This window comes from Vulpes lagopus, chromosome 2, assembly GCF_018345385.1.
Source record: "Vulpes lagopus strain Blue_001 chromosome 2, ASM1834538v1, whole genome shotgun sequence".
Lineage (NCBI taxonomy): Eukaryota > Metazoa > Chordata > Mammalia > Carnivora > Canidae > Vulpes > Vulpes lagopus.
Window position 1 is genome coordinate 169941667 of NC_054825.1, and position 26945 is coordinate 169968611.

Below are 26945 nucleotides of genomic sequence, written 5' to 3' on the forward strand. Positions count from 1 at the left end.
TAACATATGAGCAGAAGCTGAAGAAAGTAAGATGGGGCCCCTCATACCTGGGAGCATTCCAACTGAGGGGGCAGCAGGTGGCCTGAGGTAGGGATGCCGGGTGTGTTCAAGGAGCCAGAGGAGTATTTGGAGTGTGTATTTGGAGAAGTAAACAGGACCATGTGGACCTCATACAGTCCTGAGGCTCCTGTGAGAACTCTGGCTTTTCTTCTGGGTGAGATGGAGGCACTGGGGGGTTTGAGCACAGGAGGCATGGGCTCAGACTCAGGTGGTTACAGTGTCCTGGAGGGGTAAGGACAGAAGCACTAGAGCTCAGTGAGTCTTCACAGCTCTCTCTCCCCCTCAGGAACCACATAAGCCTAATTTTACAGAGAGGGAGCCGTTTTGGAGGGAACCTGTCCGTTCCCAGTGCTGTCATGAGGACACCCCTGACCCTGGACCCCCGTGGCCCTGCATCTTCCTATAAGTTGCCTCTCATGGATCTGACTCCAATACTGTGAACTGAAGCTTCTGAAGGAGCTGCAGCTTGGAGTCTATTGAGTAGTTAACTAATACTTATGAGATAGGTGGGAATACAAATGTCTTTTTTTTTTTTTTTAAGATTTATTTATTTATCCATGAGAAACACACACACACACACACACACACAGAGTGTGAGGGGCAGAGACACAGGAGAGAGGGGGGGGGGGCAGAGACACAGGCAGAGGGAGAAGCAGGCTCCATGCAGGGAGCCCAATGTGGGACTCAATTCCAGGACTCCAGGATCACGCCCTGAGCTGAAGGCAGACGTTTTAACCGTTGAGCCACCCAGGCATTCCTACAAATGTCTTAAAGAAGTTTTAAAATAAATTATTATAGAGCGTTTGAGACCTAACGATAGAGTAAGTCAGTGACACCCGTATAGTCAGAAGCTATTTAAACAAATAAAACTTGCCAGAGTTGTCAGCCTCCTCAGGGACCCCTGTCTGGTTGCCTTGCCCCATCTCTGATCAGAGCTGATCACTGAAAGCAGTGATTTCCTTTTCTTTTCTTTTTTTAAAGATTGATTTATTTGAGAGTAAGAGTGAGAACGAGAGAGAACAGTGGGAGAGGGAGAAGCAGACTCCTTGTAGAGCAGAGGGTTCCATGTGGGGGCTCGATCCCAGGACCCTGAGATCAGGACTTGAGCTGAAGGCAGACATTTTTTTTATTATTATTATTTTTTTTAATCTTTTTTTTAAATTTATTTTTTATTTTTTTATGATAGTCACAGAGAGAGAGAGAGACAGAGACATAGGCAGAGGGAGAAGCAGGCTCCATGCACCGGGAGCCCGACGTGGGATTTGATCCCGAGTCTCCAGGATCGTGCCCTGGGCCAAAGGCAGGCGCCAAACTGCTGCGCCACCCAGGGATCCCCATTTTTTTTATTATTAAGATTTTATTTATTTATTCATGAGAGAGACAGAGAGGCAGAGACCTAGGCAGAGGTAGAGGCAGGCTCCCTGCAGGGAGCCCAATGTGGGACTCCATCCCAGGACCCTGGGATCAGGACCTGAGCCAATGGCAGATGCTCAGCTGCTGAGCCACCCAGGCACCCTGAGGGCAGACACTTAACTGAGCCCCCGAGGCACCCCCAGAGAGCAGTGATTTTCATCCCAGCTCAGCTGTCTTCTGTGCGAGCTAAATGTCCCCTCCCCTCACTGCAGCCCATTCCCCATGCTGTGGGGCTGAGAGTGTGTGCAGGCTCTCTCCTGGGGTGAATGGCCCTTCTCTAGTGGGATCCTTGTAGAGATGGAAGCTCTACAGTCACAGAGGGTAGGGCATCACTTGCCTGTGGCCACACAGCCAGGAAGCCAGCAGAGCCTGGGGTTGAAATTCGGATCCCCTGGACCCCTGATTCTTCCTCCTTATATTGGTGACCCGGCCGTCTTGAGGGGAAAATCCAGGCAGACTGGCCCTGGGGTGGGTGAGCCTAAGAGGCCTGATTTCGGCTCCCTAACATTCTGTGAGCTCTCAAACCCCAGTTCTTTTTTTTTTTTTTTAATACTTCTGTTGTCATACAGTACAGAAAACAATATATTTTTTTAAAGATTTTATTTATTTGAGAGCATGCATGAACAGGGGGAGGGGCAGAAGCAGAGGGAGAAGCAGACTTCCCGCTGAGCAGGGAGCCCAGCGCTGGCTCTGTCCCAGGATCCTGGCATTGTGACCTGAGCCAAAGGCAGACAGCAGGCATGTAAACAAGTGAGCCACTCAGGTGCCCCCAGAAAAATATATTAAAGCCATCTCAGGGACGCCTGGGTGGCTCAACGGTTGAGCATCTCCCTTCATCTCAGGCATGATCCTGGGGTCTGGGATCGAGTCCCACATCCGGCTCCCTGCATGGAGCTTGCTTCTCCCTCTGCCTGTGTCTCTGCCTCTCTGTGTGTCTCTCATGAATAATAAATCAATCTTTTTTTTAATTTAAAAAAAAATTTTTTTTAAATTTATTCGGGGGTGGGGGCGGGAGAGAGAGAGAGGCCGAGACACAGACAGAGGGAGAAGCAGGCCCCATGCAGGGAGCCGGATGCGGGACTCAATCCTGGGTCTCCAGGATCCCGCCCTGGGCCAAAGGCGGCACTAAACCACTGAGCCACCCGGGCTGCCCTAAATAAATCAATCTTAAAAAATAAAACCATCTTGTGTGGTGCAGTGTAACAAAGAGCTATAGAGCAGAGCCCTGTGTAACCACAACAGAACACACCAGCTCCCAGAAATCCCCCCTCCATTGCTCCTAAAGCTGCCCACTCTTCCGACTTCTGCAAATCTGTTTCCTTGATGTTGTGCACAGTTTTATAAGCGAGAAAATACCCCTAAACACATAGTGTGGTGTTGCCTGTTCCGAACTTAACTATGACTGGACCCACACTTGATGTAGTGTTGTGTGTCTGGCTTTTTTGATTTCATGGTACCCCTCTTACAGTTTGTCCCTGTAGTCTGTCAGTAGTTGGTGGAGTAACATTCTGCTGTATGAATATATCTGTTTTATCCGTTCTCCTGTGGGTAGACACTCGGTCTGTTTCCAGTTTGGGGGTCACTGTGAGTATTGCTGCTGTGAACATTCTAGCATATGTCCTTTGATAAACGAACACGCTCTTTTCTGTTGGAGGTGGTGTGTGTGTGTGTGTAATTACTGGTTTGTGGTGTGTGGGTCCATATTGACTTTTAATTTTTATTGCCAAGCAATATTCCATGGTGGTTGAACCATTTTAGACTTCACCAGTATTCCTTTGTATCTTTGTCAACACTTGGTGCTGTCAGTTTTTAAAATTTCAGCCATCCTGGTGGATGATTTTAATTTGCGTTTCCCCCTAAATAATGGGATTGTGTGTGTTCCTTGGTAGCGTGGGTACCCTCTCTTGCAAAGTGCCCTTGCTCTTTTCACCATGCCTCCCAGGGGGCTCACCTCAAGCCTACAAGCTGCAGCTCTGGCCCAGGCCCTCAGCTCACTCTGGCCTGGACGCTTCAGGGAAGCAGCGTGTGGGGATGGGGCCACCCAGGCCCTCCCCACCATGGGGTGTGCTGCCTGCAGGCCAGCGGCCAGGGCAGGCCCCTGCGTGCTGACACCTGGCTTCCAGAGGCTGTTCTCTGTCCTCCCGCCTGGGCGTCCTCCAGCGGCAGCTCCCCAGGGAGCAGGCCATCCTCTTGGCTTTGGTGCATGGTGTTTCATCACCTCAGGACTGCGTCACAGACACCTCAGCCCAGGCGCCACCCTCAGCGGGAGGACGGGGCGGGATTCAGGCGGGGCAAGGGGGATCTTCCAGTTCCTCCCCCTGCCCTCACTCAAGCTGCGCTGGCGCTGGCGTCTTAGCTGCTGAAATGAGAATGTAAAAAGTGGCCCCGAGGTGCCGAGCAGTGGCCAGGGCTTCCGCCACTCCCCAGCTGGGAGACCCAAGGTAAATGGCTTCCGCCCTCCCTAGGGCATGGTCACTGCCCCTCTGGTTGGGTGGCTGGGATCATTCAGGAGAGACTCCATGAGGGCACCGGCACCCTACTCTCTCAAGGCCACCCAGCTGGCAGTGGCTCTCAGACTCTGCAACCCTGCTGCTCTTGGCCACACCTGGCTGCCTTTGCTTCTCTCTGATCACGGCAGCAGCTTACGTGTTTGAGTGTTCACCCACGTGTTCGGGTGTTCCCTGGGGGGCACGCCAGGCCAGAGGCTGAGCCTCTGCACACAGTGGGTGCTTCAGTGCCGCTTACTATCCCAAGACAAGCAGAATCTCGGCTGCAGGGCTGGGGATGGGAGGGGAGAGCCAAGATTGGACACCAGGCCCCGGTCCTGTCCTTCCATGTCCACCTTTCCTTTGATTTGCGTTCTCCATCCTGGTTCTTTGGAATTTCTGAACTGAGCTGGTACCAGGGAAAGCGCAGCATCAGCCCCTGTCAGGGAAGACTTCTCGAACTTCCCACCACCACCTCATGCAAGGCCTTAAGTGTTCTGCCTGCCTCTCCTGGCTCCTTAGCCACACTGGCCCCTTGGTAGTTCTTCAAGATCTACAAGTACTTCCTGCCCCAGTGGCTTTGCACGTGCTCTTCCCCTGTCTGAAATTCTTTTCCCTACATGGCAGCATGGCTCCCTCCCTCCTCACATGTTCCCCATACGACAGCACCTCCCCACCACCTGACATTGTTACATGTGTACTTGAGCCTTGTCTGCCTCCTCCACCGGGATGTGAGCTCCGTGACGGCAGGGGCTGTGTCTTCCTGATGATTCATCTCTGGTACCCGGTACATTGTCTGGACCTTAGGGACACACTCAAAGGAGATTGGTGGAGTGAATAGACTCTGGAAATGTTTCCGTGGCTGTCTGGTCCTGGGTTGGGGAGACTTGGGTTCATTCATTATGTACTCGGCAGAGATCCAGGTGCTGTGCTGGTCCACTAAATTAGCACTTAATGGGTGGTGGGAGAATGGGCTGAGGAGGTGCACAGAGAACACCCTGGCAGCCCTAGTTCAGAAAGGCTTCCTGGAGGCAGCTTTGGTTCAGCTGAGACCTCGAGGAGAGACCGGAGGTACCAGGGATGGAGGCCAGAGGGATGGACCTGAGAGACAGGAGAGAGGGGGGTGAGGAGGAGGGGCCGGAGACGTAGGTAGTACGGGGTGTAATAATTATTGTCACAGTCATTAAAGTTCAATAGAGAACTTTCTAGGTGACATTAGGCTTGTGGTGGAAAGGACTTTGTTCTGTGTCTGAGCACACTGAGGAACCCTGGAAAGGTTTTTAACTTGGGGGGACGGGGCCAGATTTAAGATTTAGATGGAGTATTTGCTTTGAGAGCAGAGACTCCGAGCCTGGGGAGAAGGCCAGGGCAGTTGGGAGAGGCGTCAGGAAGCAGGTGGATGGACAGTGGGGACTGCTGAGCTGAGCAGGGGCGGGAGGCAGCTGGAGTGAAGGTCAGCAGAGGCCGGGTCCTGAAGGGCCTTGAATCCCAAGCAAGGGAGCTTGGCTCTTTCCCGAGGCCAGTGGGAAGCCACGGGAGGGTTTTGAGTGGGGGAAGGACTGGGTCAGGTTCGAGGGGGTCTGTCTGGCGAACAGGGACGGATGGAAGGGGGTGGGGGACCGCCGATGGAGAGGACAGCCCTTGGACCCCTGCCAGTGAGTGGGCTGAGGAGGGCAGGAGGCGGGGCGTGGGGTGGGGCAGGTGCAGAGACTGGTCACATTAGAGGTGGACGCGCAGGCTGGTGGAGTATTCAGGCTCGAGGGTCCGTGGTCCTGGGGGTTCCACCCGTGGAGCCTGAGCCCCCAAGTGCTGGTCATCCTGCTGAAGGAGGGCGCCCCTGTGCTGCTCCTGGCCCTGCCTTTGCAGCTCAGAGTCCAGAACGTGATTTCTCACCCCGCTGTTTACTTCCCTGTCACTGTCCATCTTGTCTTTCCTTTCGCTTCCTCCCACTTACCTCCCTTGCCTGCCTGGGTCTGGGCAGCCTGCCACCGTCACATGCCAGGCAGTAGTGTGTCCGGCCCACCCGCTCCCCTGGGGCATGAGAGAAAGCCGATGCTCGCGGTGTCCCCAGAGCCAGCTGCTGCTTCTCTGGGGGCCACCGTAGCTCCTGACCTGCTGTCCGCAAATAACCCCAGGCCAGGAAAGGCGAAAGGCGCCTTGGGCTCCATGGCCCCTTTCCAGGCCTGTGGCTCCAGGTAGGGGCCCAGCGCGCAGCTGCCTCCCGCCCTTCTCCCTTCCACCCTGGGAACCTGAGACGAAGCAGTGGCCTCGGCGTCTGTCAGTCTGTCGGCTGCTGGTCCCTGAGGACGGAAGTGGAGGTCTTGGGGAAGGGACCACGGCCTTGGTTGGACCCCCGGGACTGGCTCCTAAGCCCCAGACAAGTGCATATGCAGTAGGCGGCTGTCTTGTTCAAGATCCTGAGTGTCGTGAGTGTCAGAGGCTCTCCTTCCCTCAGTCATCTGGTGGGGGCAAAGAGGGGACTGAAGCTGAGGGAGTGAAGGGTGACTTGATGCAGGGGGTCGCAGGCACTTGGTTTGCTGAGGGTGGTGGGTTGGGGGTGTGGAGAGTGTATGTGGGGAGGGGGGAGAGGCGGAGGCGGGCAGGTGCTGGTGGCTTTGAGCACTCCCTCAGGTGCCCAGGGCTGTCTGATTCATCCCAAGTTACCTCAGTGTGGGGACCTGGGAGTGACACAGGGGGTGGAGCCACAGCTCCCTTTCCTCCAGCCCAGTGTGGCCTGAAGGTGGGTGGAAGAGCTGCCTCTGCTCAGCGAGACCTGCGTGAGCCAGGGAGCTCTGTCCCTCCGGAGTGAGGCTCTGAGGGCAGGGTAACCACCCCCTTCCCAACCCCCAGACCCCAGTCCCCATTTGGAGTCCCTGAGGACAAGGCCACATCTTCCTCCTCGGACTGGGCTGAGTGGGCGGGGCTCCCTGTGCTCACTGACTCCACCCTGTGCAGCGCCAGCAGAGCCACTAGAGGGGCCAGAGAGCCTGGCCTTCCCGAGGGAAGGGGCCGAGGCGGGGTCCCCCCTGCATTCTGATGAGCTCCTTTCTTATCTTACAGACTGCTCTGTCCACCGCGCCTCCTGCATGTCCTGCTGCCCTGGGCTGTCCCAAGCTAGGTGACAGCGTGTCACGCTGCCACCATGAACGAGGTGTCTGTCATCAAAGAAGGCTGGCTCCATAAGCGTGGTAAGGGGCTACTTTTGTCCCTGGATTGTGTATCTCCCTTCCTGCCTTGGCTTTCCTCCTGGCAGATGGTGTCCGGGGAGGCAGAGGTACGGGGTTTTACAGCCAGAGGCACCGGTGTGCTGAGCCCTACCTGGCCGTCTCAGGCCAGTAGCTCCTTAAAAGCCCATTTTGTGGACTCCTTCAGCAGCAGCGTGGGGAGCTGCAACCTGCCTGGGGCCGAGTCTCCAGGCCGAGTCTTGAGTCTGCCTCTGCATTCATGGCTTGGTCATAGCCCCACTTTATGGATGAAGAAGCTGAGGCTCAGGGATGGGAAGTCACATAGTGAGGTAATACTCAACATTCATTCATTCCGTCAATACTCACTGAGTGTGCGTGGTGTGCTGGGCTGTCCTGGGGTCCCAGGTTCTTGGGACATGTGGTGCCCTCGTGGAGTTCACATTCCCGTGGGGGCTGGGGTCAGTGAACAGAGAAGCAGACATAACAATGTCAGGTGATGAGGAGTACTATTGTGAGCAGTAGGGACTGAGGGCGAGCCTCTGAGGAGGGGATAATGATGGAGGCCCAGAGGAGGCAAGGGAAGGAGACAGACACTTAGCTAGGCAAGGCTATCCTAGGGAACAGGACAGCAGGGACGAAGACAAGAGTGTGCCTGGTGGAGTTGGCCAGGGTGGCTGCCTTGGAGAGAGCAAGGGCGAGCTGGAAGTGGCATCCAGCCATGCTGGGCCCTTGGCTTTAGTTGACCTGTAAGCTATCTGAGCCCTGGGCGTCGGGAGCCATGGCATGGCCCGTGTGCTAGTGCAAGTAGTCAACTGAGGCCCAGAGAAATGAAGTCCTTGACAGCAGCTTTGCCTACGCTATCAGAGCCCAGGCCTCCTGTCCCCAGAAGCGTGGTACTCACTGGCTTTGCCACTTCCTCTTGGTGACTGTGAGCAAGCTATGTCACCTCTCTGAGCCTTGGTTTCACATCGGTAAAATGGGCTAACAACCCAGGCCTCCCACTCAGTTCTACGAGGGCAGAGGTTTTATCTGGCTTATTTACTGTGGTGACCCCAGGGCCTAGGAAAGTTCTTGGCATGCAGTTGGTGCTCCATAACTGATTGTTGAATGAACGATTGAGATTGTGTGGGGGTGCTGAGTGTGTTAGGGTGTGCCAGGGTCTCAGGCTCCTGAGTCTCCCCCAGCTAGTGGCTCACTGGGCTGGGCTGTAAGGAGCTCTGGAGGTGGCCGGAGAACTGTAGCTAGGGTGGGAGCTTGTGTCTGGTTTAGGGCTGCTGATAGCATTAAATAGGTCTCAGCGCCTCTTAGGCTTTCAGTGCCTCTATTCATGCTGCAGGGGGCCAGATGAGCTGCTGGGATGGCCTATCTGGACATACCCACTTTGGATTTGCACTGTTCACACACACATGCTCAGTGCTCCTGGGTCTCCCATTGTCTGCCATTCATTTCTTTTTTTTTTTTAAAGTAAGCTCTAGGCCCAACGTGGGGCTTGAAGTCATGACCCCACGATCAAGAGTCACACCCTCTACACAGAGCCAGCCTGGTGCCTCCCCCATGACCCACCATTCCAAGCAGAGGTGGGCAAGGGAAGGTGGGCACCTGTGCCATCTCACCCCAGCAGTGATGGTTAAAATAAGAGAGCCTCAGTTTACCATGTGTCCGTTCTGTGCCGGACAAGGGGCTCTGCTGTAGGCAAGTCCAGTTTTGTTGTGTTTCCATATCTGTCCTGTGAGGTGGGCACCGTCTTATAAGCCAGGAAGTTGAGGCTCAGCAGGAAGACTGCCTTACCGCCAAGTTTCAGCAAAGACTTATCCTCTGCCTCCCAAACCACTGCTCTCAAGGCCTGGCCCACAGGCTACTTCTTGCTGAGCAGGGTCTGCTCAAGGAGCAGGCAAAGTGAGAGAACAACTCTTGGAGTCACTCATACCATGTGTTTCTCCCCTTTCTGACACAGCCTCAGCACACCCTTGCCAGGTCCCTTCCAGGCCAGCCCCCATCTGCCAGGACTGAGGCAGACAGTGTAGTGGTCAAGGGCATGGACTCTGGATGGAACAAACCTGAGTTCCAAGCCCAGCTTTCCTAGTTCCCCCTGAGCCTTGGACAAGTAAGGAGTCTCTGGGAGCCTCTCTGGGCCTCAGTTTTTTCATCTGTAAAATGGTATTGTTGTGAGGATGTTTTTCCTTTCCTTTCAGGTTTCTTTTCTTTCCTTTTCCCCCCTTATTACCAACACATAAAACACCACAGGTGAGTGCCTGGATCATAAACTCACTCCAAAACCAATGTCCAGATCAAGAAGTAGAACAAGACCATCCCTGGAAGCCCTCTGCCCTCCCCTTTCCACACAGGAACACTCACCTAACATCTGGTAGCCTTAGGTGTGTTTTTTCTGTTTTATTGTTTTGTTTTGCTCTTTAAAATGAAGGTGAAATTTCTGTAACACAAAAGACCATTTTATGGTGTACAGTTCAGTAGCCCTTAGTACATTCACAATGTTGTGTAACCTCTACCTCTGTCTAGTTCTGACACATTCTCATCATTAAGCAGTCACTCCCTATGCCCCCCTCCTCCAGCCCCCGGCAGCCACCAATTTTTGTTTTTGTGTCTAAGGATTTATTTGTTCTGGACATTTCATAAAAATGAAATGCCATTTGTGTCCAGCTCCCTTTCACTTACCAAAATGTCTTTGAGGTTCATCCATATAGTAGCATGGATGAGATTACTTCTTTCCTTTTTATGGCCATTAATGTAACTTTCCGTTGTATGAAAATACCACATTTTGTTGATCTATACATTGGTGGCAGACATTTGGGTTATTTCTACCTTTTGGCTATTGTGAATAGAGCTGCTACAAACATTTGTGTACAAGCCTTTGAACACTTGTTTTCAGTTCTTTTGGGTACGAACCTGAGAGTAGAATTGCTGGATCATAGGTTTTATATTTATAATCTGTATTTATACAGGTTATATAAATTGGGTCATGGCAGCCCAGGTGGCTCAGCGGTTTAGCACTGCCTTCAGCCCAGGGTGTGATCCTGGAGACCTGGGATCGAGTTCCACATCAGGCTCCCTGCATGGAGCCTGCTTCTCCCTCTGCCTGTGTCTCTGCCTCTCTCTCTGTGTCTCTCATGAATAAATAAATAAAATCTTTAAAAAATAAAAATAGGGATCCCTGGGTGGTGCAGCGGTTTGGTGCCTGCCTTTGGCCCAGGGCCCGATCCTGGAGACCCGGGATCAAATCCCACGTCGGGCTCCCAGTGCATGGAGCCTGCTTCTCCCTCTGCCTGTGTCTCTGCCTCTCTCTCTCTCTCTCTGTGTGACTCTCATAAATAAAAAAATAAAAAAAATATAAAAAAATAAAAATAAAAATAAATTGGGTCATGTATTCCATAATCATAATCACATGCAATTTGTGTGATTATATATGTTTTTATGTCTGTATGTATCAGAGTTGTATATTCTGTATTTATGATCTATAGTGTATTCTGTATTTAAATTTTGGAGGAAGCACCAGACTTTTCACAGAACTGCAGCATTTGACATTCCCATTAACAGTGCACAAGGGTTTCATTTCTCCTATATCCTCACCAGCATTGTTCTGTTTTTGTTTTCTTTCTCTATTATTATTTTGCTTATTTTTAATGTTTTTTAGAGGAGGGAAGGACAGAGGGAGAGGGAGAAAGGGAATCTTAAATAGGCTCCATGCCTAGGACAGAGCCCTACACAGGGCTCCATCTCACAACCTGAGATCATGACTTCAGCTGAAATCAAGAGTCAGATGCTTGGGACACCTGGGTGGCTCAGTGGTTGAGCGTCTGCCTTTGGTTCAGGGCGTGATCCTAGAGTCCCGGGATCAAGTACCATATCGGGCTTCCTGCATGGAGCCTGCTCTCCCTCTGTGTCTGCCTCTCTCTCTGTGTCTCTCATGAATAAGTAAATAAAATCTTAAAAAAAAAAAAAAAAAAAAAAAAGTCAGATGCTTAACCGACTGAGCCACCCAGGCGTCCCTTTTCTTTTCTCTCCCTTTTAAATTACAATCCTCGTGGGTGTGAGGTAGCAGCTCATTATTGCTTTTCACTTGCATTTTCCTAGTACCTAATGATGTTGAGCATTTTTTCATGGCCATTTTTACATCTTTAGAGCAATGTCCGTTGAAGCCCTTTGTTCATTTTTTAATTGAGCTATTTATTAAAAGCAGTATTTTGTAGTTTTTAGTGTGTATATCTTTTATTTTATTTATTTTTTTTGTATCTTTTAACTCCTTGTGCTACTGTAAATGGAAATTTTTTAAATTTCCTTTTTGGATTGTTCATTGCTAATGTACAGAAACAACAACTGGTTTTGTGTGTTGATCTTGCCACATTTATTAGCTCTTGTCATTACTTTGTGGATTCCTTGTGATTTTTTATATATAGGATCATGTTATCTGCAAATATAGATAGTTTTGCTTTTTCTTTTTCAAGTTTGGTGCCTTTTATCTCTCTTTCTTTTTCTTTTTCTCTGGCTAGAACTTCTGGTGCAGCCAGAAGTGTTTACTAGCAGTGGTGAAAGCAGTAAACATCTTGGTTTTTCCCTGATATTAACAAGAAAGTTGTCAGTCTTTCAGCATTGAATGATGTTACTCTGGGTTTTCCTAAATGCCCTTTATCATGTGGAGGAAATTCTCTTCTATTCTCAGCTTGCTGAGTGTTTTTTATCATGAAGGGATGTTGGATTTTGTCAAATAGTTTTCTGCTGATGATCATGTGAATTTTTCCCTCTTTTGTTCTATTAATGTGTATTATGTTGACTGGTTTTCATATATTGAACTACCTTTGCATTCCTGGGATCAAACCCTCTTGGTCATGTCGTATAATCCTTCCTTTGTGCTATTGGATTTGGGATTTTGCTGGCTCTTGAACTTTATGTACATTGAGTCGTGTAATATCGACATTGGAAAGCATTGAATAAGTTAAGTCCTTAAAAGATACTTAGGGCAATTCCTGACACAGAGTACCACTAGAGTGTCACCTAATCATTGTCATCAGTTAATGGAGATCCCCATGAGAAGAGACAAAGACTCAGAGAAGTGAAGTGACTTATTGGAGGCCACACAGCACACCCAGCTGAGAGCCCACCCTGCCATCCTGTCTCCCATGTGCCAAGTGAACAAGGGCCCTAGCACAGCCTTTTTTTGTTTGCCTCCTTGCATAGTGGGCTGATAAGAAGCATTTATTGAGCACCTGTGGTGTGTTGGGCCCTAAGCTGGGTGTCTTATGGTTGCCATCTCATGTTTTTTAACAGCATGAACTAGAATTCACACACCATACAATTTGGCCATTTATTTATTTTTATTTGTTTCAAGATTTTATCCCTTTATTTGCGAGAGAGAGAGAGAGAGAGAGAGAGAGAGAGAGCATGAGACGGGAGGGTCAGAGGCAGAAGCTGACTCCCCGCTCAGCAGGGAGCCCAACATGGGGCTCTATCCCAGGACCCTGGTGGGATCATGACGTGAGCCAAAGGCAGACAGCCACCCAGGCACCCCCAATTCGGCCACTTAAAATATATGGTTCAGTGGCTTTTGGTGTAGAGTTGTGGGCCCCCTACTGCAGTCAATTTAAAGCATTTTAACTCTCCTGGAAAGGAAGCTGCCCTCCCCCTTGGCCATTGCCCTCCAACCTCCCCCCTGGCTTCCCCCACTCCCTCCTAGTCCTGGGCAGCCACTAATCTGCTTTTCACCTATAGATTTGCCTGCTCTGGACATTTTATACAAATGGAATTATAATTTGTGGTCCCTCGTGAGAAGCATTTTTCACTTAGCATAAGCTGCAGCATGCAGTGATAATTTCTTCATGTGACTGAATAATATTCTATCGTATGTTTATGCCTTGTTTTGTCTGTTCGTTCATTAGTTGATGGACTTTGAGTTTCCCCTTTTTACAATTACGAATAATATTGCTGTGGACATTTACACATGAGTTTTTCTGTAGGTCTGTTTCACCATCTTGTTTTAATCCTTAGCAGTCCTCTGAGGAGTGGGTCCTTGCAGTATGGACATGTGTACGTGGGGTGCTGAGATATTCACGGTTTGAACAAATGGAAGCAATGAAGGGGCACTCAGAGGGCGCAGCAGCAGTTACACCCTGCCTGGCACAGTGTTTTGACATTTGATCCACCTGCACGGCTGTCCTGGTGAATACCAGCCCGTGGGATTTGGCCTTACAGGGCCACAGGGCATGTGTGTTTGGAAGCCTGGGCCTCCCCTGGGACCGGGCCACGCGCTGGCAAGGACAGCCGGGATGGCTTGCCGCTGGCGCACGCTGAGGCAGCTGGTGCCCTGGGGCGCTGCGGCAGGCGCCTTCCTGCCAGGCCTGACCTCTGGATCACTGGGGCCCAGCCCAGTGCCCAGCCTGCGTCAGCAGGGGCTGCCTGGAGGTTTTCTCTAGGAGAGATACTCTCCTTTCTGCCCTCTCGTCAACCCTCCTCCCACCCAGGCACCCTTTGTGGAGGTGCTGTCACACAGGGCTGCCCACCTTCACCTCTCCCCTCCCCCCCGCCACTGTTCAGGTGAATACATCAAGACCTGGAGGCCCCGGTACTTCCTGTTGAAGAGTGACGGCTCCTTTATTGGATACAAGGAGCGGCCTGACGCCCCTGACCAGACCCTGCCCCCCCTGAACAACTTCTCTGTCGCAGGTGCGTCTCGGGACATGCCACGCCAGAGTTCAGGTGCTCAGGGAACCGCTGGCAGGTCCAGGGGCACATGGGGTTGGCCTTTCTCAGGCATGGGCCTCTCTGGGGCCTGCCTGCCCTCGGATCCATCTCCCACCCTTCCCACCTGCCCCACCTTTGTGTCAGCTGAGCCTGGGGTGGGAAGGCTGAACTGGTGGCCAGTGGGGAGCAGGAAGAAGGGAGAAGCCAGGCATTTCCCCAGCCCCTTGCCCCAGGCAGTACCGCCTCTGCGGTTCTGAATCTGCCGGCCAGGCCCCATGGTTCTGGTTGGTGTCAGGTGCCTGCTGTCCTTCGCTCTGGTAACGGCCCACTTCTCTGTCCCTCTAACCTAGAGACAGTGTGGCCTCCCACTCAGCTGATGGCAGAGCTAACTTCACATCCTGTGTCCCCTGTGGTACCCCAAGTGGTGCCTTCCAGCTGGACCCTGGCCAGTGAAAGCTTACCAGACCCCAGTCCCTTGCCTGGGCCTTACAGAACCACAGTCCTGCCCCTGACTCCCTGCTTCCTTCCTGCTCTGGCACCTGAATCGATCTCCACATCCTCATTGTCCTACTTCCTAAGAGGCAGCTAGCTCCTCAGTCCAGACCATCACCCTCTCCCACCCAGCTCCCTGTTCCCGCTTCTTGCCCAGCAGCACCTGAGGCCACTTCCACCCATGACTCTGAATCCAGCTCCAGTCCCCTCTCTGTCCTGCTTAAAGCCTTGTCTTGGTCACTTTCTCTGTGTTGTGGTGACCCCAATGTGGCTGTGCCCCACACCAGCTTCTCACTTGAACTTCAGCCTATCTTGAGCAGCTACTTGTGCATATCTCCCTGGGTGTCCTCCAGTCCTGCTTCCCCACCCTGTCGCAAACTGGCCTCAACTCCTCTCCCCAGCCTTTCCTACTCTCTCTCTCTCCCAGGGAGGGCTGTGTTGCCCACTGGTGCTCAGGCCAGAGGCCTGGGCCCTGTCCTAGTGGCCTTCACCTCTCCTGTGGCCTGTCTCCCTGTCTACCCTCCTCTCCCCATGGCCCCACTGTGGTATGGCCCCAGCCTTCTCCTTGGGCCCCTGGCCTCCCTTCTTTCTCACTGTCTCTGGCAGCCAGAGGGATCTGTCTAAATCTCTTCGTGTCTTTTCCCTATTGAAAACTTTCTGTGGCTCCCTGTTGTCCTCAAGACAAAGTCCAGGTTCCTCACCACCCTGGACCCTGCAGTCTGAGTCCTGTCCACCTCCAGCCTGCTCTTCTCTTCTCCCCTTCTTACATCTAGAGCAGAATCCACCATTCTGTTGCTGTGCTGGACTCTGTTGCACTTCTGGGCTTCTGTATGTGACGCACCCTTCTGTAGGCTGACTACGTTCCGTTGTCCGTGAGGGCTCAGTGCAGAGACGCCGCTTCCTCTGGGATGCCCCCTGAACTCTGGGCTAGGTTGGCTGCCCCCTGGGCTTCCCCCTTCACAAGCCTGACCACTGGGCTGTCATCATCTGGTGGTCTGGCCCCCCTCCCCAACACACTCTGGACCTTGAGCCCCACAGAGACAAGGCCAGGGCTGACTCAGTCACTAACGTATCACCACACCATCTGGAGTGCAGGAGGTGGTTCAGGCCATGTGGGCTGCAGGCTGGCAGGGCTGTGTCCTCACTCTCCTGGCTCTGTCCTCTCTCTTTGTCTACAGAATGCCAGCTGATGAAGACTGAGAGGCCACGGCCCAACACCTTTGTCATACGCTGCTTGCAGTGGACCACTGTCATCGAGAGGACCTTCCACGTAGACTCTCCAGATGAGAGGCGAGTTGCAGCCTCTGTGTGGCCGCCCTTTGAGAATAGCCAGGACAGAGTCCCCTGGGCCCCTGCCTAGGAGTTTCCTGTCTGAGCTCTGCTGAGAGCTGGAAAGAGCAGGGGTTCTTAGTCTACAGACTTTCTTCTGTGTTCTTAGACTGGAGGGTGCACTGGAATCATGGGGAGAGTTTAATGGTATGAAGCTTTGGACCCACTTCAGGCCCTCCCATTGTCTGCAAATCTGTGGAGGGTCAGGGAGCTGCATTTTTAATGACTATAGCCACTGATTTTGAAGCGGATGGTTAAAACAATTGGTTTAGTCATTGGAAGAGATGATACAGATTTACCTGGTTCAAAAATCAAACAGTGTCAGGAGGTGTCTGTCACATACAGCCCCGTGCTGACCGTTCATCTGTGTCCTTGGAGAGCTTCATGGGTGGACGAGCTCATTCAGATAGACTTTTGCACTCTGCTCCCCTGGCTGGTTCTTTTTACACAAAAGGTAGTATTGTACACAGACTTCTGAACTCTTTTTTTTACTTTCTTGGTCTTGGGGAATCTTTCTGCTTCAGCCTATAGAGAGCCACCTCCGCCGTGCTGGCTCTGGTTTTGTCTTCAGCAGCTGCGCATCTGTGTCCCCAGATTTACTTAGCAGTTCTTTACGAATGATGATTGGGGTTGTTTCTGGGCAGTGGCTCATTACAGGTGGGGCCACGGTGAAGTACCTGAATGCTTACCTCGTTGGACATACGTGCAGGTGAATCTATAAGAGGAATTCTTAGACATGGGACTTCTGGGTCACAGGGAACATGCACTGGTGATTTTGAGAAGTGTTTCTCTTCGGTGATGTCTGAATGTCCTTGCAGCCTTGTGTTTTCAAACGTTTGGATTTTTACCAGTTTGACCGGTGAGAAGTGGCACCTGAAGGTGGTTTTCACTGGTCATTTTGTCTTTATGGGGGAGTTCGAGCATCCTCCCCAACGTTCAAGGTCACGTGAGTTTCCTGTTCCGAACTGTTTGTTCGTAACCTTTGCTTATTTTTCAGTTGAGTAGTTGGTCTTTTTCTTGAAAGCTCTTTCTGTATGAGGGAGCTTAGACCTTTGTAATGAGTAGCAAGTATCTTTTTCCCCACTTTGTCCCTTTGGACCTCACTTTGAGAAACACTCCTTTGGCTTGGCTGGGGGTGGGGGTGAGGATTCAGCTGACGCTGTGGAGAATCCAGGAAAACAGTGCCACCCATGAGAACCTTCTGCCATGATAGAAATATTGAATACCTGTGGTATCTGAGAGGGGGCCAGTAGCCACAGGTGCTTTGGAAATGTGAAATGTGGCTAGACTGCAAAATGGAATTTTTGTCTTTGTTTAATCAGCTTAAACGTAAGTAGCCATAAATAGCTGGTGGCTCCCCCCTCGGACAGTGCATATCCGGAGGACACACAAAATGATATTGTGTGTTTCCACAATCTGTACTGTAATTGTCATTGTGTGGCTTCCCAAAGTTAAATTATGCCTTCCCTGCATAGCAGAACTACCTACCATCTCAGGCCAGCTGAGGGGTTACTCCATTGAAAGCTGGGGACAGAAGAAACCACGGGCTGCCAGTAAAAACAAATGGAGACCAGTAGGTGCATAGGGCCTGGGTGTTGGCCGAGGTGACTCCAGAAAAAGGGACTAGCTTGTGTTCAGGCCCAGAGGTGAGACAGGATGTCATCTCAGGAACCACAGAGAGTTCTGCATCAGTAAAGAACCATAGGCCAGGGGCCTTGGGAGAGGGCAAGGGGAGGCCTTGAAGCCGGTGAGTTCAGCCAGGTCGTGGACTCCAGAGGGAGATCCCTCCAGGGCTCCATGCTCATGAATCAGTTGGGGTTTGTCACAAGATCTCTCAGAGATTCAGGGAGCTGATAAACAGGAAACCCTTGATGCAGCAGTACGTGGCACACCATTCACAAGCCTGGAGAAGGAGCAGTGGGGAGTGGGTAAAGTCTTGTAGGCAGGAGCCCCACTCTGCTTTGCATTTTAGTGAGATTCTGGGCTCTTCAGCAAGGGAAAGAATCCTTTACCAGGACTGTAGGGGGTGGACAGTCTCCGCCTTGCTCCTTTTCTTAGCATTTGCTCCTGCTGGAGAGAAATCTGCTGGAGCTGCTCTGAGGCCAGACCCCGCCCCCCCCCCACCCCCCATTCCTGACCTTAGCCCTGGGGGAAGTAAGAGCTAGCAAGAGGGAGGGTGCCCACTCCCGGCTGGCCTCACCGGCCTGCCCCACACAGGCCCGAGCCTGGGGAGAGGTGGGGCGTGGGGTAGGGGTGTTGTCTGGATGCCACAGTGGCCTGCTCCCCAGGGCTCCTGGTAGCCTCTCCTGCCTTCCCCTAAATTACGCCCCACCCCAGCCATGTTGTTTGAGAGGCACGGGAACATGGCAAGAATACTATAGGTAACAAACACCCAGGTACCCTGCTCCTAGACTCACCCATCCAGCATCTGCCGGGTTTGCCTTATCTGGCTTTGTTTTCTGCTGAATTGTGCACTTCATCTTGACACTTTGCTCCTTATACGTCAGCAAGCATCTGCTAAGAATAAGGACTTTCTCCTATAGAGTCATGATGCTGTTACCATACCTGAGGTGACTGTACGTTGTAGGTATTTCCCAATCCCCTCTCCGTGGCCATGTCTGCTAGGATTTCCCCGGTTGTCCTCAAAATGTTTTTCAAACTGGGATTCGTTCAAGGTACTTGTCTCTTTGGCCTATTTTTACCTCGTTGAGCCCTGTCTTTTCCCCTCCACAATGTGGTTTTTGTTTTTTGTTTTTTGTTTTTCACAAGCCGGGCTAGTTGTCTTGTAGAATGTCTCACACTCAGGATGTGTTATCTTACTGCCTTTTGGCATTGTTTACTTTGTTCCTCTCTGCTTATATTTCTTGTAAACCGGAAATTAGGGCCTGAGCAGGGTTGGCAAACCATGGCCCCAGCCTCCTGTTTTTGCAAAGAAAGTTTTATTGGAATACGCTGTGCCCATTCATTTCTAGACTATCTATGACTGCTTTTGCCACTGTGGCAGAGCTGAATAGTTGTAACAGAGATCGTGTGGCCTACAAAGCCTAAAATATTTACTCCGTGGTGGTTTACAGGAGAAGTTCGCAGACGTTTGGTCTTAGCTGGTATACTTAATAGTGCATCACATTGTTATTATGACCTTTTTAATGTAACTCTTACCATGTCATTTTTCTGCTTAGAATTCTGAGTGGCTTTACTTCCACTGGGGACACTGGGGAGTAAACTCCAGAGTTTATGCCATATTCTTTTTTTTTTTTTTTTTTTTTTTTTGAGAGAGAGAGAGAAAGGGAAAGAGCGCAGAGGCTTGGGAGGAGCAGAGGGAGGACAAGCTGACAGCTGACTCCACTCTGATGTCATGACCTGAGTCAAAATCAAGAGTCAGATGCTCAACTGATTGAGCCTCCCAGGGACCGCCCTCCTTTTTTTAAGTAGGTTCCAATGTCTAGTGTGGAGCCCAATAGGGGGCTCAGACTCAGGACCCTGAGATCAAGACCTGAGCTGAGATCGAGAGTCGGCCACTTAACCAGACTTGAACCACCCAGGTGCCCTAGTTTATGTCGTATTCTGCAGAGTGCTACATGATCTGGTTTCTTCTACAGAATCATTTTTTTCCCTTTAAAAAAAAAGATTTTTAGTTATTCATTTGAGACAGAGATAGAGCACGCACACATGAGCAGGGGCAGAGGGAGAAGCAGACTCCTTGCTGAGCAGGGAGCCTGACAACATAGGGCTTGATCCCAGGACCCTGGGATCATGTACCTGAGCCCAAGGCAGATGCTTAGCCAGTTGAGCCACCCAGGCGCCCCCAGAATCATTTTCTATTGCTAGTTGCCTCACTTTAGTCACATTGATCTCCCTGCAATTCCTTAAACATGCTAGACACACTGCCTGCCTCAGGCTGCAGAATAGGACCAGCGCTGTGCCACTCTCACTGGAGCTCAGGGCCTTGGCCATGGTGGGGAACAGAGGAGGAAGCGGCTGGCCCAGGCTGCCCCCATGGAATTGCATGTGCCGGTGCCTTTTCTCTTCTCCATCCCCTCTGCCACCTGGCACCCTTTGCCTGGAGGACTGCCATAGTCTCCTGATGCTTCCTTTCCCTACCCGCAATCCACATCCCACTGTAGCTGCAGACTTGAAACAGAAGTTAGATCCCATCATCCCCCACACAAACCCTTTAGCGGCTTCCCAGGCCATGAAGGATGAAGACATCCGTCCCCAGCACAATGCTGTGTGGAGCCCAGTCCATTCTGGGCTGGTCCTCTCTCCTGCCCTTGTCTCCTCAGTTCCTCTCTCTGTCACCCCAGCAAGGCTGGCACCTACCAGGCCTTCTGCACCCTCAGCACCAGAATGCAGGCCTGGCACACTGAAAGTGCTCAGGAAGTATTCACCAGCCGCCTGGGTGAGTTCTCACTCCAGCCCTTTGAGGTGTTTGCTCCATGCCAGGCACTGCCCTAAGCACTTTTTGTCTCCTCATTTTGTCCTTACACACACAACCCCCTGGTCCTAGCCCTACATGTCAGCCAGCTGAGGCATGGGAAAGTCAGATGGCCCGGCATTGCCACCAGGAAGGGAAGACCCAGGGCTCATGCCAGGCCATTGGCTCCAGAGTCTGCTTTTCAGCCAGTGTGTCATGCCCTGATACATGGGAGGCAGATGAGAAGTGATGTCTCACAGGGCCCCACAGCAGTTTGCCGTGGACTTGAGCTCCGGGCCCAGAGGCCTCCTCCTGAGCAGGTCTGCATTCCGCTTAGTGCTGCTGGGGGAGCAGGGCTCCCCCCCGATGTGCTTCCCATGGCCCCAGAGCCCACACGAAGGATGAGAAGCTACCCGAAAGTACTCAGTTGACAGAAGTGCTTCGAGGGCGGTAGGGACACATGGGTTTGTGACCTGCAGCTTCTGCTGACGGGCTGTGTAATTGGTCAGATGCTTGCGTCTCCATGCCTCAGGCTCCTCTTTTATAGAATGAGGTGAGTAGCAGTACCTACTTGGGAGGGTTGTGGGCCAACTCAGGTTAATGGCACATAAAGCACCTGCGCAGCTTCTGGCCACAGTGTGCTCCAAGAGCCATGGCATTTCTATTGCTGTCTAGTGAGGGAGGCCCCTCTCACAACAGTGGCCAAGGTCAGAACTCCCAGTGGGTGGCTTTCCTTCACTCCCGCCCCAGCTCCATGGCATCAGTGTCCTTTATTCCCTGAGTCTTCTGTGAGAGGGCCCTGCTTAATCTCCCGGGCCTCATCTGGGAAGGAAGCTAACTCTCATCAGGGAGTGGCGGCATGGTGCCAGGAGTACAAGGGCCAGGGTGTGAGTCTCAGCTTTGCCACCTCCTGTTTGCATGACCCCCACAAGTGACTCCATCTCTATGTGCCTCGATTTCCACATCAGAAATGCCCCCCTCTCTCTAGTGTCTCGATGAGTATGGAAGAAGCTTTTTTTTTTCCCCATCATGTCTCTGGGGGAAGGGGATTGGTTCTCCTGGGAGCTCTCCTTTGACGGGTGGAAGGCACAGCAGCCTCAGCTCTGGGGTGGGAGCTCCCCTCTGCCCCAGACACACCATGTTGCAAACCCTTAAGGAGTATCCTGGACAGAGGCCCTTGCTTTTTCTCTGGAATTCTGTGCTGCAACTTTGCAATCTTGGTCCAGTTGGAACAGGATTGGGGGCTTGTCTGGCAGCAGGAGAGCCCCAGTTACCCCTTCACAACCTCCTCCATGTCTGTGGGTTCCTTGGCTTCCTGTGGGCCTGGGCATCATGAGCCAGGGTGGATGGGTTGGGTCCAGGCCTCACCCAGCATCTCGAACACCTTCCTTGAACACTTCCTGTGTGCTAAGCTCTATACATAGTGGCTCACCTGCACCTCAGTGTCCCTAGTCTATTGAGGAGGGGTCATCTGGCCCTGGTGGCAGAGTTGCTGTTTGAGCCCATGCATCTCATCACCAGCTCTGCGGCCCAGAGAGGCCCCTTGGTGCTGCTTCCAGTGTTTGCATGGTGTGGATGAACCATCATTTATTTATCCAGCCTTCTGTTGATGGACTGTGTTCTCCTCCCCTATAAACAGATGATGGTACACTTTGCATCTTAGCCTTCAACTTGCTTTTTTTCCTGTGACAATCTCTTAAGATCTCTATATGTGAGATATATACATATTTTATTCTTTCTAATGTCTTTTAGGAGATGGGTAATTTATTTTTTTTCTATTCTTTTCAGGCTCCGTGTCTAGCATGGAGTCCAGTGTGGGGCTTGAACTCACAACCTGAGATCAAGACCTAGGCTGAAGAGTCAGATGCTTTAACCAACTGAGCCCCCCTCCACCAAAGGTGCCCCAGTGATTTGTTTTCTTTTCAATCCATGGTTATACCTGAAGTCAGCATTTAAAAATTTCTTTTTTTTTTTAGCATTTAAAATTTTTAAGAGAGGGCAGCCCACGTGGCTCAGCAGTTTAGCACCGCCTTCAGCCCAGGGCATGATCCTGGAGACCTAGGATCGAGTCCCACGTCCGGCTCCATGCCGGAGTTCCCTCTGCCTATGTCTCTGCCTCTCTCTCTCTCTCCTCTGTGTCTCTCATGAATAAATAAATAAATGTTTAAAAAAATAAAAATTTCTAAGAGGACGATTATGATCTGATGAAGTGTACCATGGGATGTGCCACCCCTTTCCCATTTTCTGAAAAATAGAAATATGAATTCAGGGTTAGGGATTTATACTGTAATTTGTCCCAAAGAGGTCATGGGTTAAAACAAGTTGAGAAATGGCAGCCTGAGGTGTTGGCTCAGAGAGGGAAGAGGCCACTGTTGTTCTGCCTGCATGTGTGCTGGGCCTTGGTATAATTGGTGTGGGTGCTCATTGGGTCTCCATGTGTACCCGTCCTGGGTGTGATCTGTCTGGGTGTGCACTGAGCCTCTGTGTGCACTGGGTCTGGGGCCTCTTGAACTTTGGCCGCCTTGCTCACTGATTCCCCGGATACCTACAGAGTGCCTGCTCAGGTGCTGCCTTGTACCACATACCAGTAGATGAAATCCCTGCCTTCGTGGGCCTGACATACGTGTTCTGGGGCCCCCAGATCCAGCCCAGGAATGGCCAGTGTGCTGGCGCTTGATGTTGGTGCTGGCAGTATTCACACATCTGTCTTATGAAGCACCATCTCCTGTGAGCAAGGTCACTTTGAGACTTGGATCTTCTGGGTGTGAACCAGGGCCTCCAGGTGGTGACTGCTTGGTTCAGCAAGCCCAGGAACTAAGCAAGAATGGTCCTGCCCTTCGGCTCTGAAAGATCACAGGCCCTCTGTGATTTCCAGCTACCAGGCTTACAGGACCCACTGTGTTTTTCTTGACTTTTGTTTTTTAAACCTGTGCTTCAGTTTCCCCATCTGTAATGCAAAAGGAGAGGGGAGTGCTCTGGGAGTGTTGGCGATTGGGGGACAGCAGAATGAGACTCCTCCTTGCCCCTGACTCCAAGTTCCCCTCCCTGGAGGCAGCCAGGGCCCTGTGTCAAGCACATCCTTCCAGAGACGTCCATGCTAGTGTGTACACATGTGCCTGTGCACATATTCCTTTTGTTTCTAAGTCTTATAGTGTGACATTCAGCACTGTTCTACACCTTCTTTTTGTCCCTTAAGATGTCCGAGGTCATCTCAAGTCCGTATATAGATCTCCCTCCTTTTTCTGAGCTGCAGGGCGCCCCTTGCATAGATGTTTCACACACATTCCCTGAACTTCTCAGCACCTGGGGAGCTCAGTCCTGTGGCCACCCTTCGGTAAACCCAGTCAAGATAGACCACCAACCATAAGATGCACCCAGATTCCAGCAGTTATCATAACATGGGAAGATGTGTGCCGTGGGGCTGCTGGACTGTCTGAAATAGCTCTGGTGCTCTTGGGACATGACGGCGTGGAGGCTTAGCGTAGCCCAGCAGGGTGGCCCCGGCTCCCAGGCCACTTGCTCTCTCTGCATGACCTTGGCCAGGGGCCTCAGTGGCTCAGGAGTGCAGGCAGTTTCCCCTGCTGCCTGGGGCTGGAGCTGATTCTGGAAGATGTGTGGCTGACTGGCCAGTCTCCCTGAGGCTTATCTGTGATTTGGGAAGTTACCTGCTTGTGCTCTTTGAATTTTTTCCTTCTCAGTGTGCTTTTTTATCTTTCTCGCTGTTCACGTGGTGGCTGTTTTATAGACACAGAATCCGTGGAGGGTTCAACATATACTGGGTTGAGCCACCTAAAATTGTGTGGTGAGTCAGACATGGGAGGGGAATGGAAAATTGAGTATCATTCAGCCTCCTCCTTTCTTTTTTGTGGTCTCTGGTTGTTTTCACTTATTTCTCCTAGATCTATTTTCCCTTTCTAGAGACAGAATGGTTTGCAAGTATCCAAAGAAAGTTATTTCCGAGCAAGTTCTACATTGTGAGTGACAGAAATAGTTTATTCTTAAACCAGGCTCCTTTTGGCTGCTTCCTTGTCTGCCACCTTCTGTTTTCTGTCCCTGTCCCACTAGGAACCCCTGTCCCAGAGCCCTCCTGGCAGACAGCCTCCTCCCTGCAGTGATCTTGCCATGTGAGATCTTCAGCTTCTTTTGGCTAATGAATTCTTTCTTCCTTTTACTCTTGGTTTGTTTTTACAAAACATTGTGCTTGTCATTTGTTTGGGAGGAACCCCGCGGAGCACTGTGTTTCCCTTATTCCAGAGTCCAGGTGGTGGCTCGTTTTCAAGGGGCTGTGAGGAAAGATGGTCTCCCTGCTTGGGTCATTTGATTACTGCTCACTTCAGGTGGCTCTCAGGCCAGGCCACTCCTAGGACATAGATAATAGTCTGTTATTCTGCGCTGGCCCTCTTTTATGCACTGCAGCCAGAGGATCTGTAAAATTTCAGTCCTGTGCCATCAGCTCACCGTAACCTCAGACAGATCTCTTCAGAATGCTCAAGGGCGTTTGGTCATTTGCTCCCCTTGGAGGGGATGGGGCTCTGTCCTTCTTGCCCAGGCTCCCTGGGAATCATGGCTCTTCTGACATGTCCCTCACAGGGAGGAGTGGATGCGGGCCATTCAGATGGTTGCCAACAGCCTCAAGCAGCGGGGCCCGGGTGAGGACCCCATGGACTATAAGTGTGGCTCTCCCAGTGACCCTTCTGCGGCTGAGGAGATGGAAGTGGCAGTTAGCAAGGCTCGGGCCAAGGTGGTAAGTGCTGGGGGTGGGGGCAGGCTGCCAGTCTGTGAGCACCCCTCTCCTCACCGACACTGGTTTTGCCACCCTTGGTTTCCATACAGAGGGTGCAAGGGTGCAGCAGGGACACTTCATGACCGCCCCATAGGCTGGGTGATGTCTGGGGGTGCTGGCGTACCACAGGGCTGCTCTTTGTCCCTGTGAGGGGAGCCACATCCACAGAGATTGTGAAGACCTGTCTAACCTCATATCTCTGCCTCCCGGGGCCCCCTGCCTGGGAGAGCCTTGGTCTGAAGGCCACTTCAGAGCAAACAGTTGCTGCCCAGAGCCTCCCTTCCTGCTCATTCCTGAGTATTTTGGCAACAGTGTCCTTCGATTCTTCCTTTCTCTTTGTTAAAATGTCCTCCCATGGGCCACATGCCAAGCACTGACTGCTCCACTCTCTCCCCCTCCTGGGCAGACCATGAATGACTTCGACTATCTCAAACTTCTGGGCAAGGGCACCTTTGGCAAAGTGATTCTGGTGCGGGAAAAGGCCAGTGGCCGCTACTACGCCATGAAGATCCTGCGGAAGGAAGTTATCATCGCCAAGGTGGGAGCCCTGGGGGTGCCGCTGGCTGGCCTCTGTGGTGGGGACCAAGCTCCTGTGTGCCTTCGGGGAGCCTGAGGCCACCCACCCCACCCTCTGGGTGCCCCGGGGGCCTAAGATGGAGAGTCTGACTGGGCCTCACCCAGCAGGCGCTATCAGGGCCTGATAGCAGATCTCTTGGGGCCAAATGGGCCAGTGGGGAGGCCTTAAGGGTAGGAGGCTGGGCCAGAATGGAATTCTGTTCTTTTTTTTTTCCCCTTTAAAGTTTTTAAAATGGAAAATTCCTGACATACACAAAGCGTCTAAAAGAAAAATAAATACAGTGGGCTCCCATGTAGCCAACAGCCAATGTCTACAATTGTCAACATTTGATCCGTCTTGTTTCATTAGCTCTGCCCTCCCCTTTGTTTGTTCTGGAGTATTTTAAGGCATGTTCTAGACATCGTATCATTTTACTTAGGTATGTATCTTTAACAGATGAAAATTTTAAGGATTATAATGGAACTATGATCTCATCGAGGAAAACTAACAGCCCCCAGTGTGATTGGTCCAAGGCAGGCTTCTTCAGCCTCAGCATTATCGGCCTCGGGGGCCTGATCATTCTTTGCAATGGGGCTGTCCAGTGCCTTGACCTTCACCCCTAAAGCCACTAGCACCAAATTATGACCATCGAAAATGTCTTCAGGGGTGCCTGGGTGGCTCAGTCAGTTAAGCATCTGCCTTCAGCTCAAGTCATGATCCCAGGATCCTGGGATCAAGTCTCCATCAGTCTGATTCTCCCTCTCCCTCTGCTGCTCTGCCTGCTAGTGCTTGCTCATGCTCTCTCTCTCTGTCAAATAAAATCTTTAAAAAAAATGTCTTCAGACATGATCAGTGTCTCCTGGGGATGGACACCCCAGGAAGAGCCAGTGTCCTCGTACTGCAGGCAGTTCAGGACTTTTTAGCAGCTCTCCGGGGGCCTGCTGTGTGCACAGATATCAGACTTGAGCCGATGTTAGAGTGGTGTACAGGGCCTGTGAAGCCCGTGCTGGGCCCACCCCCAAGTTTCTGTTTTGGTGGATCTGGGAGGGGCCTGAGAATGTGCATTTCTCCCAAATTCCCAGGCAGCATGATGCTGCCAGTATAGGGACCACATGCTGGGAATCACTGCTCTCAGCTAGAGTCTTGATCAGATCCACTTCCTTTGTTCAGCAGTAACACTTAATAGGTGGTGATTCCCACTGCCTGTGATGTCACCTCAAGGGTTTTACAGTGTCTGCTTGTCTCTCCATAGGGATGCAAAAATTGGCCAGTGGGTTTAACAGGTGATACAGTTCAATCCCTGTGTCATAAAGTCCCCATTGACTTCACCACATGGCTTTGAGAGTGAGCCACTGATTGGCCTTGTCTAGGGCCATTCTTGCTTTTTTTCTTCAAGATTTATTTATTTGAGAGAGAAAGTATGAGTGAGAGGCAAAGGGAGAGAATCTTCAAGTAGATCCCAGCTGAGCAGGGAGCCCTACGAGGGGCTGGATCTCACAACCCATGATACCATGATCTGAGCTGAAACCCAGAGTCA

At 51.6% G+C, this 26945-nt stretch overlaps 1 protein-coding gene across 5 annotated transcripts in view; it reads left to right on the top strand.

Moving 5' to 3' along the window:
* AKT2 (AKT serine/threonine kinase 2) overlaps nt 1–26945 on the top strand; it is a 48277-nt gene that overhangs the window by 13622 nt on the left and 7710 nt on the right. For 2 of the 5 annotated variants that reach the window (XR_005985490.1, XM_041739803.1), the window contains exons 2-6: nt 7020–7147; nt 13688–13816; nt 15505–15616; nt 24660–24813; nt 25259–25390. Coding sequence is in view for 1 of the 5 variants with exons in the window: in XM_041739803.1 (XP_041595737.1) it covers nt 7102–7147; nt 13688–13816; nt 15505–15616; nt 24660–24813; nt 25259–25390 (573 nt within the window). In the remaining 4 variants the exon portion in view is untranslated. Of the gene's footprint in view, nt 1–3775; nt 3915–4652; nt 4747–6200; nt 6386–7019; nt 7148–13687; nt 13817–15504; nt 15617–24659; nt 24814–25258; nt 25391–26945 lie in introns of those variants that run through there. The other 3 variants (XR_005985491.1, XR_005985493.1, XR_005985492.1) reach the window with 3 other exon arrangements.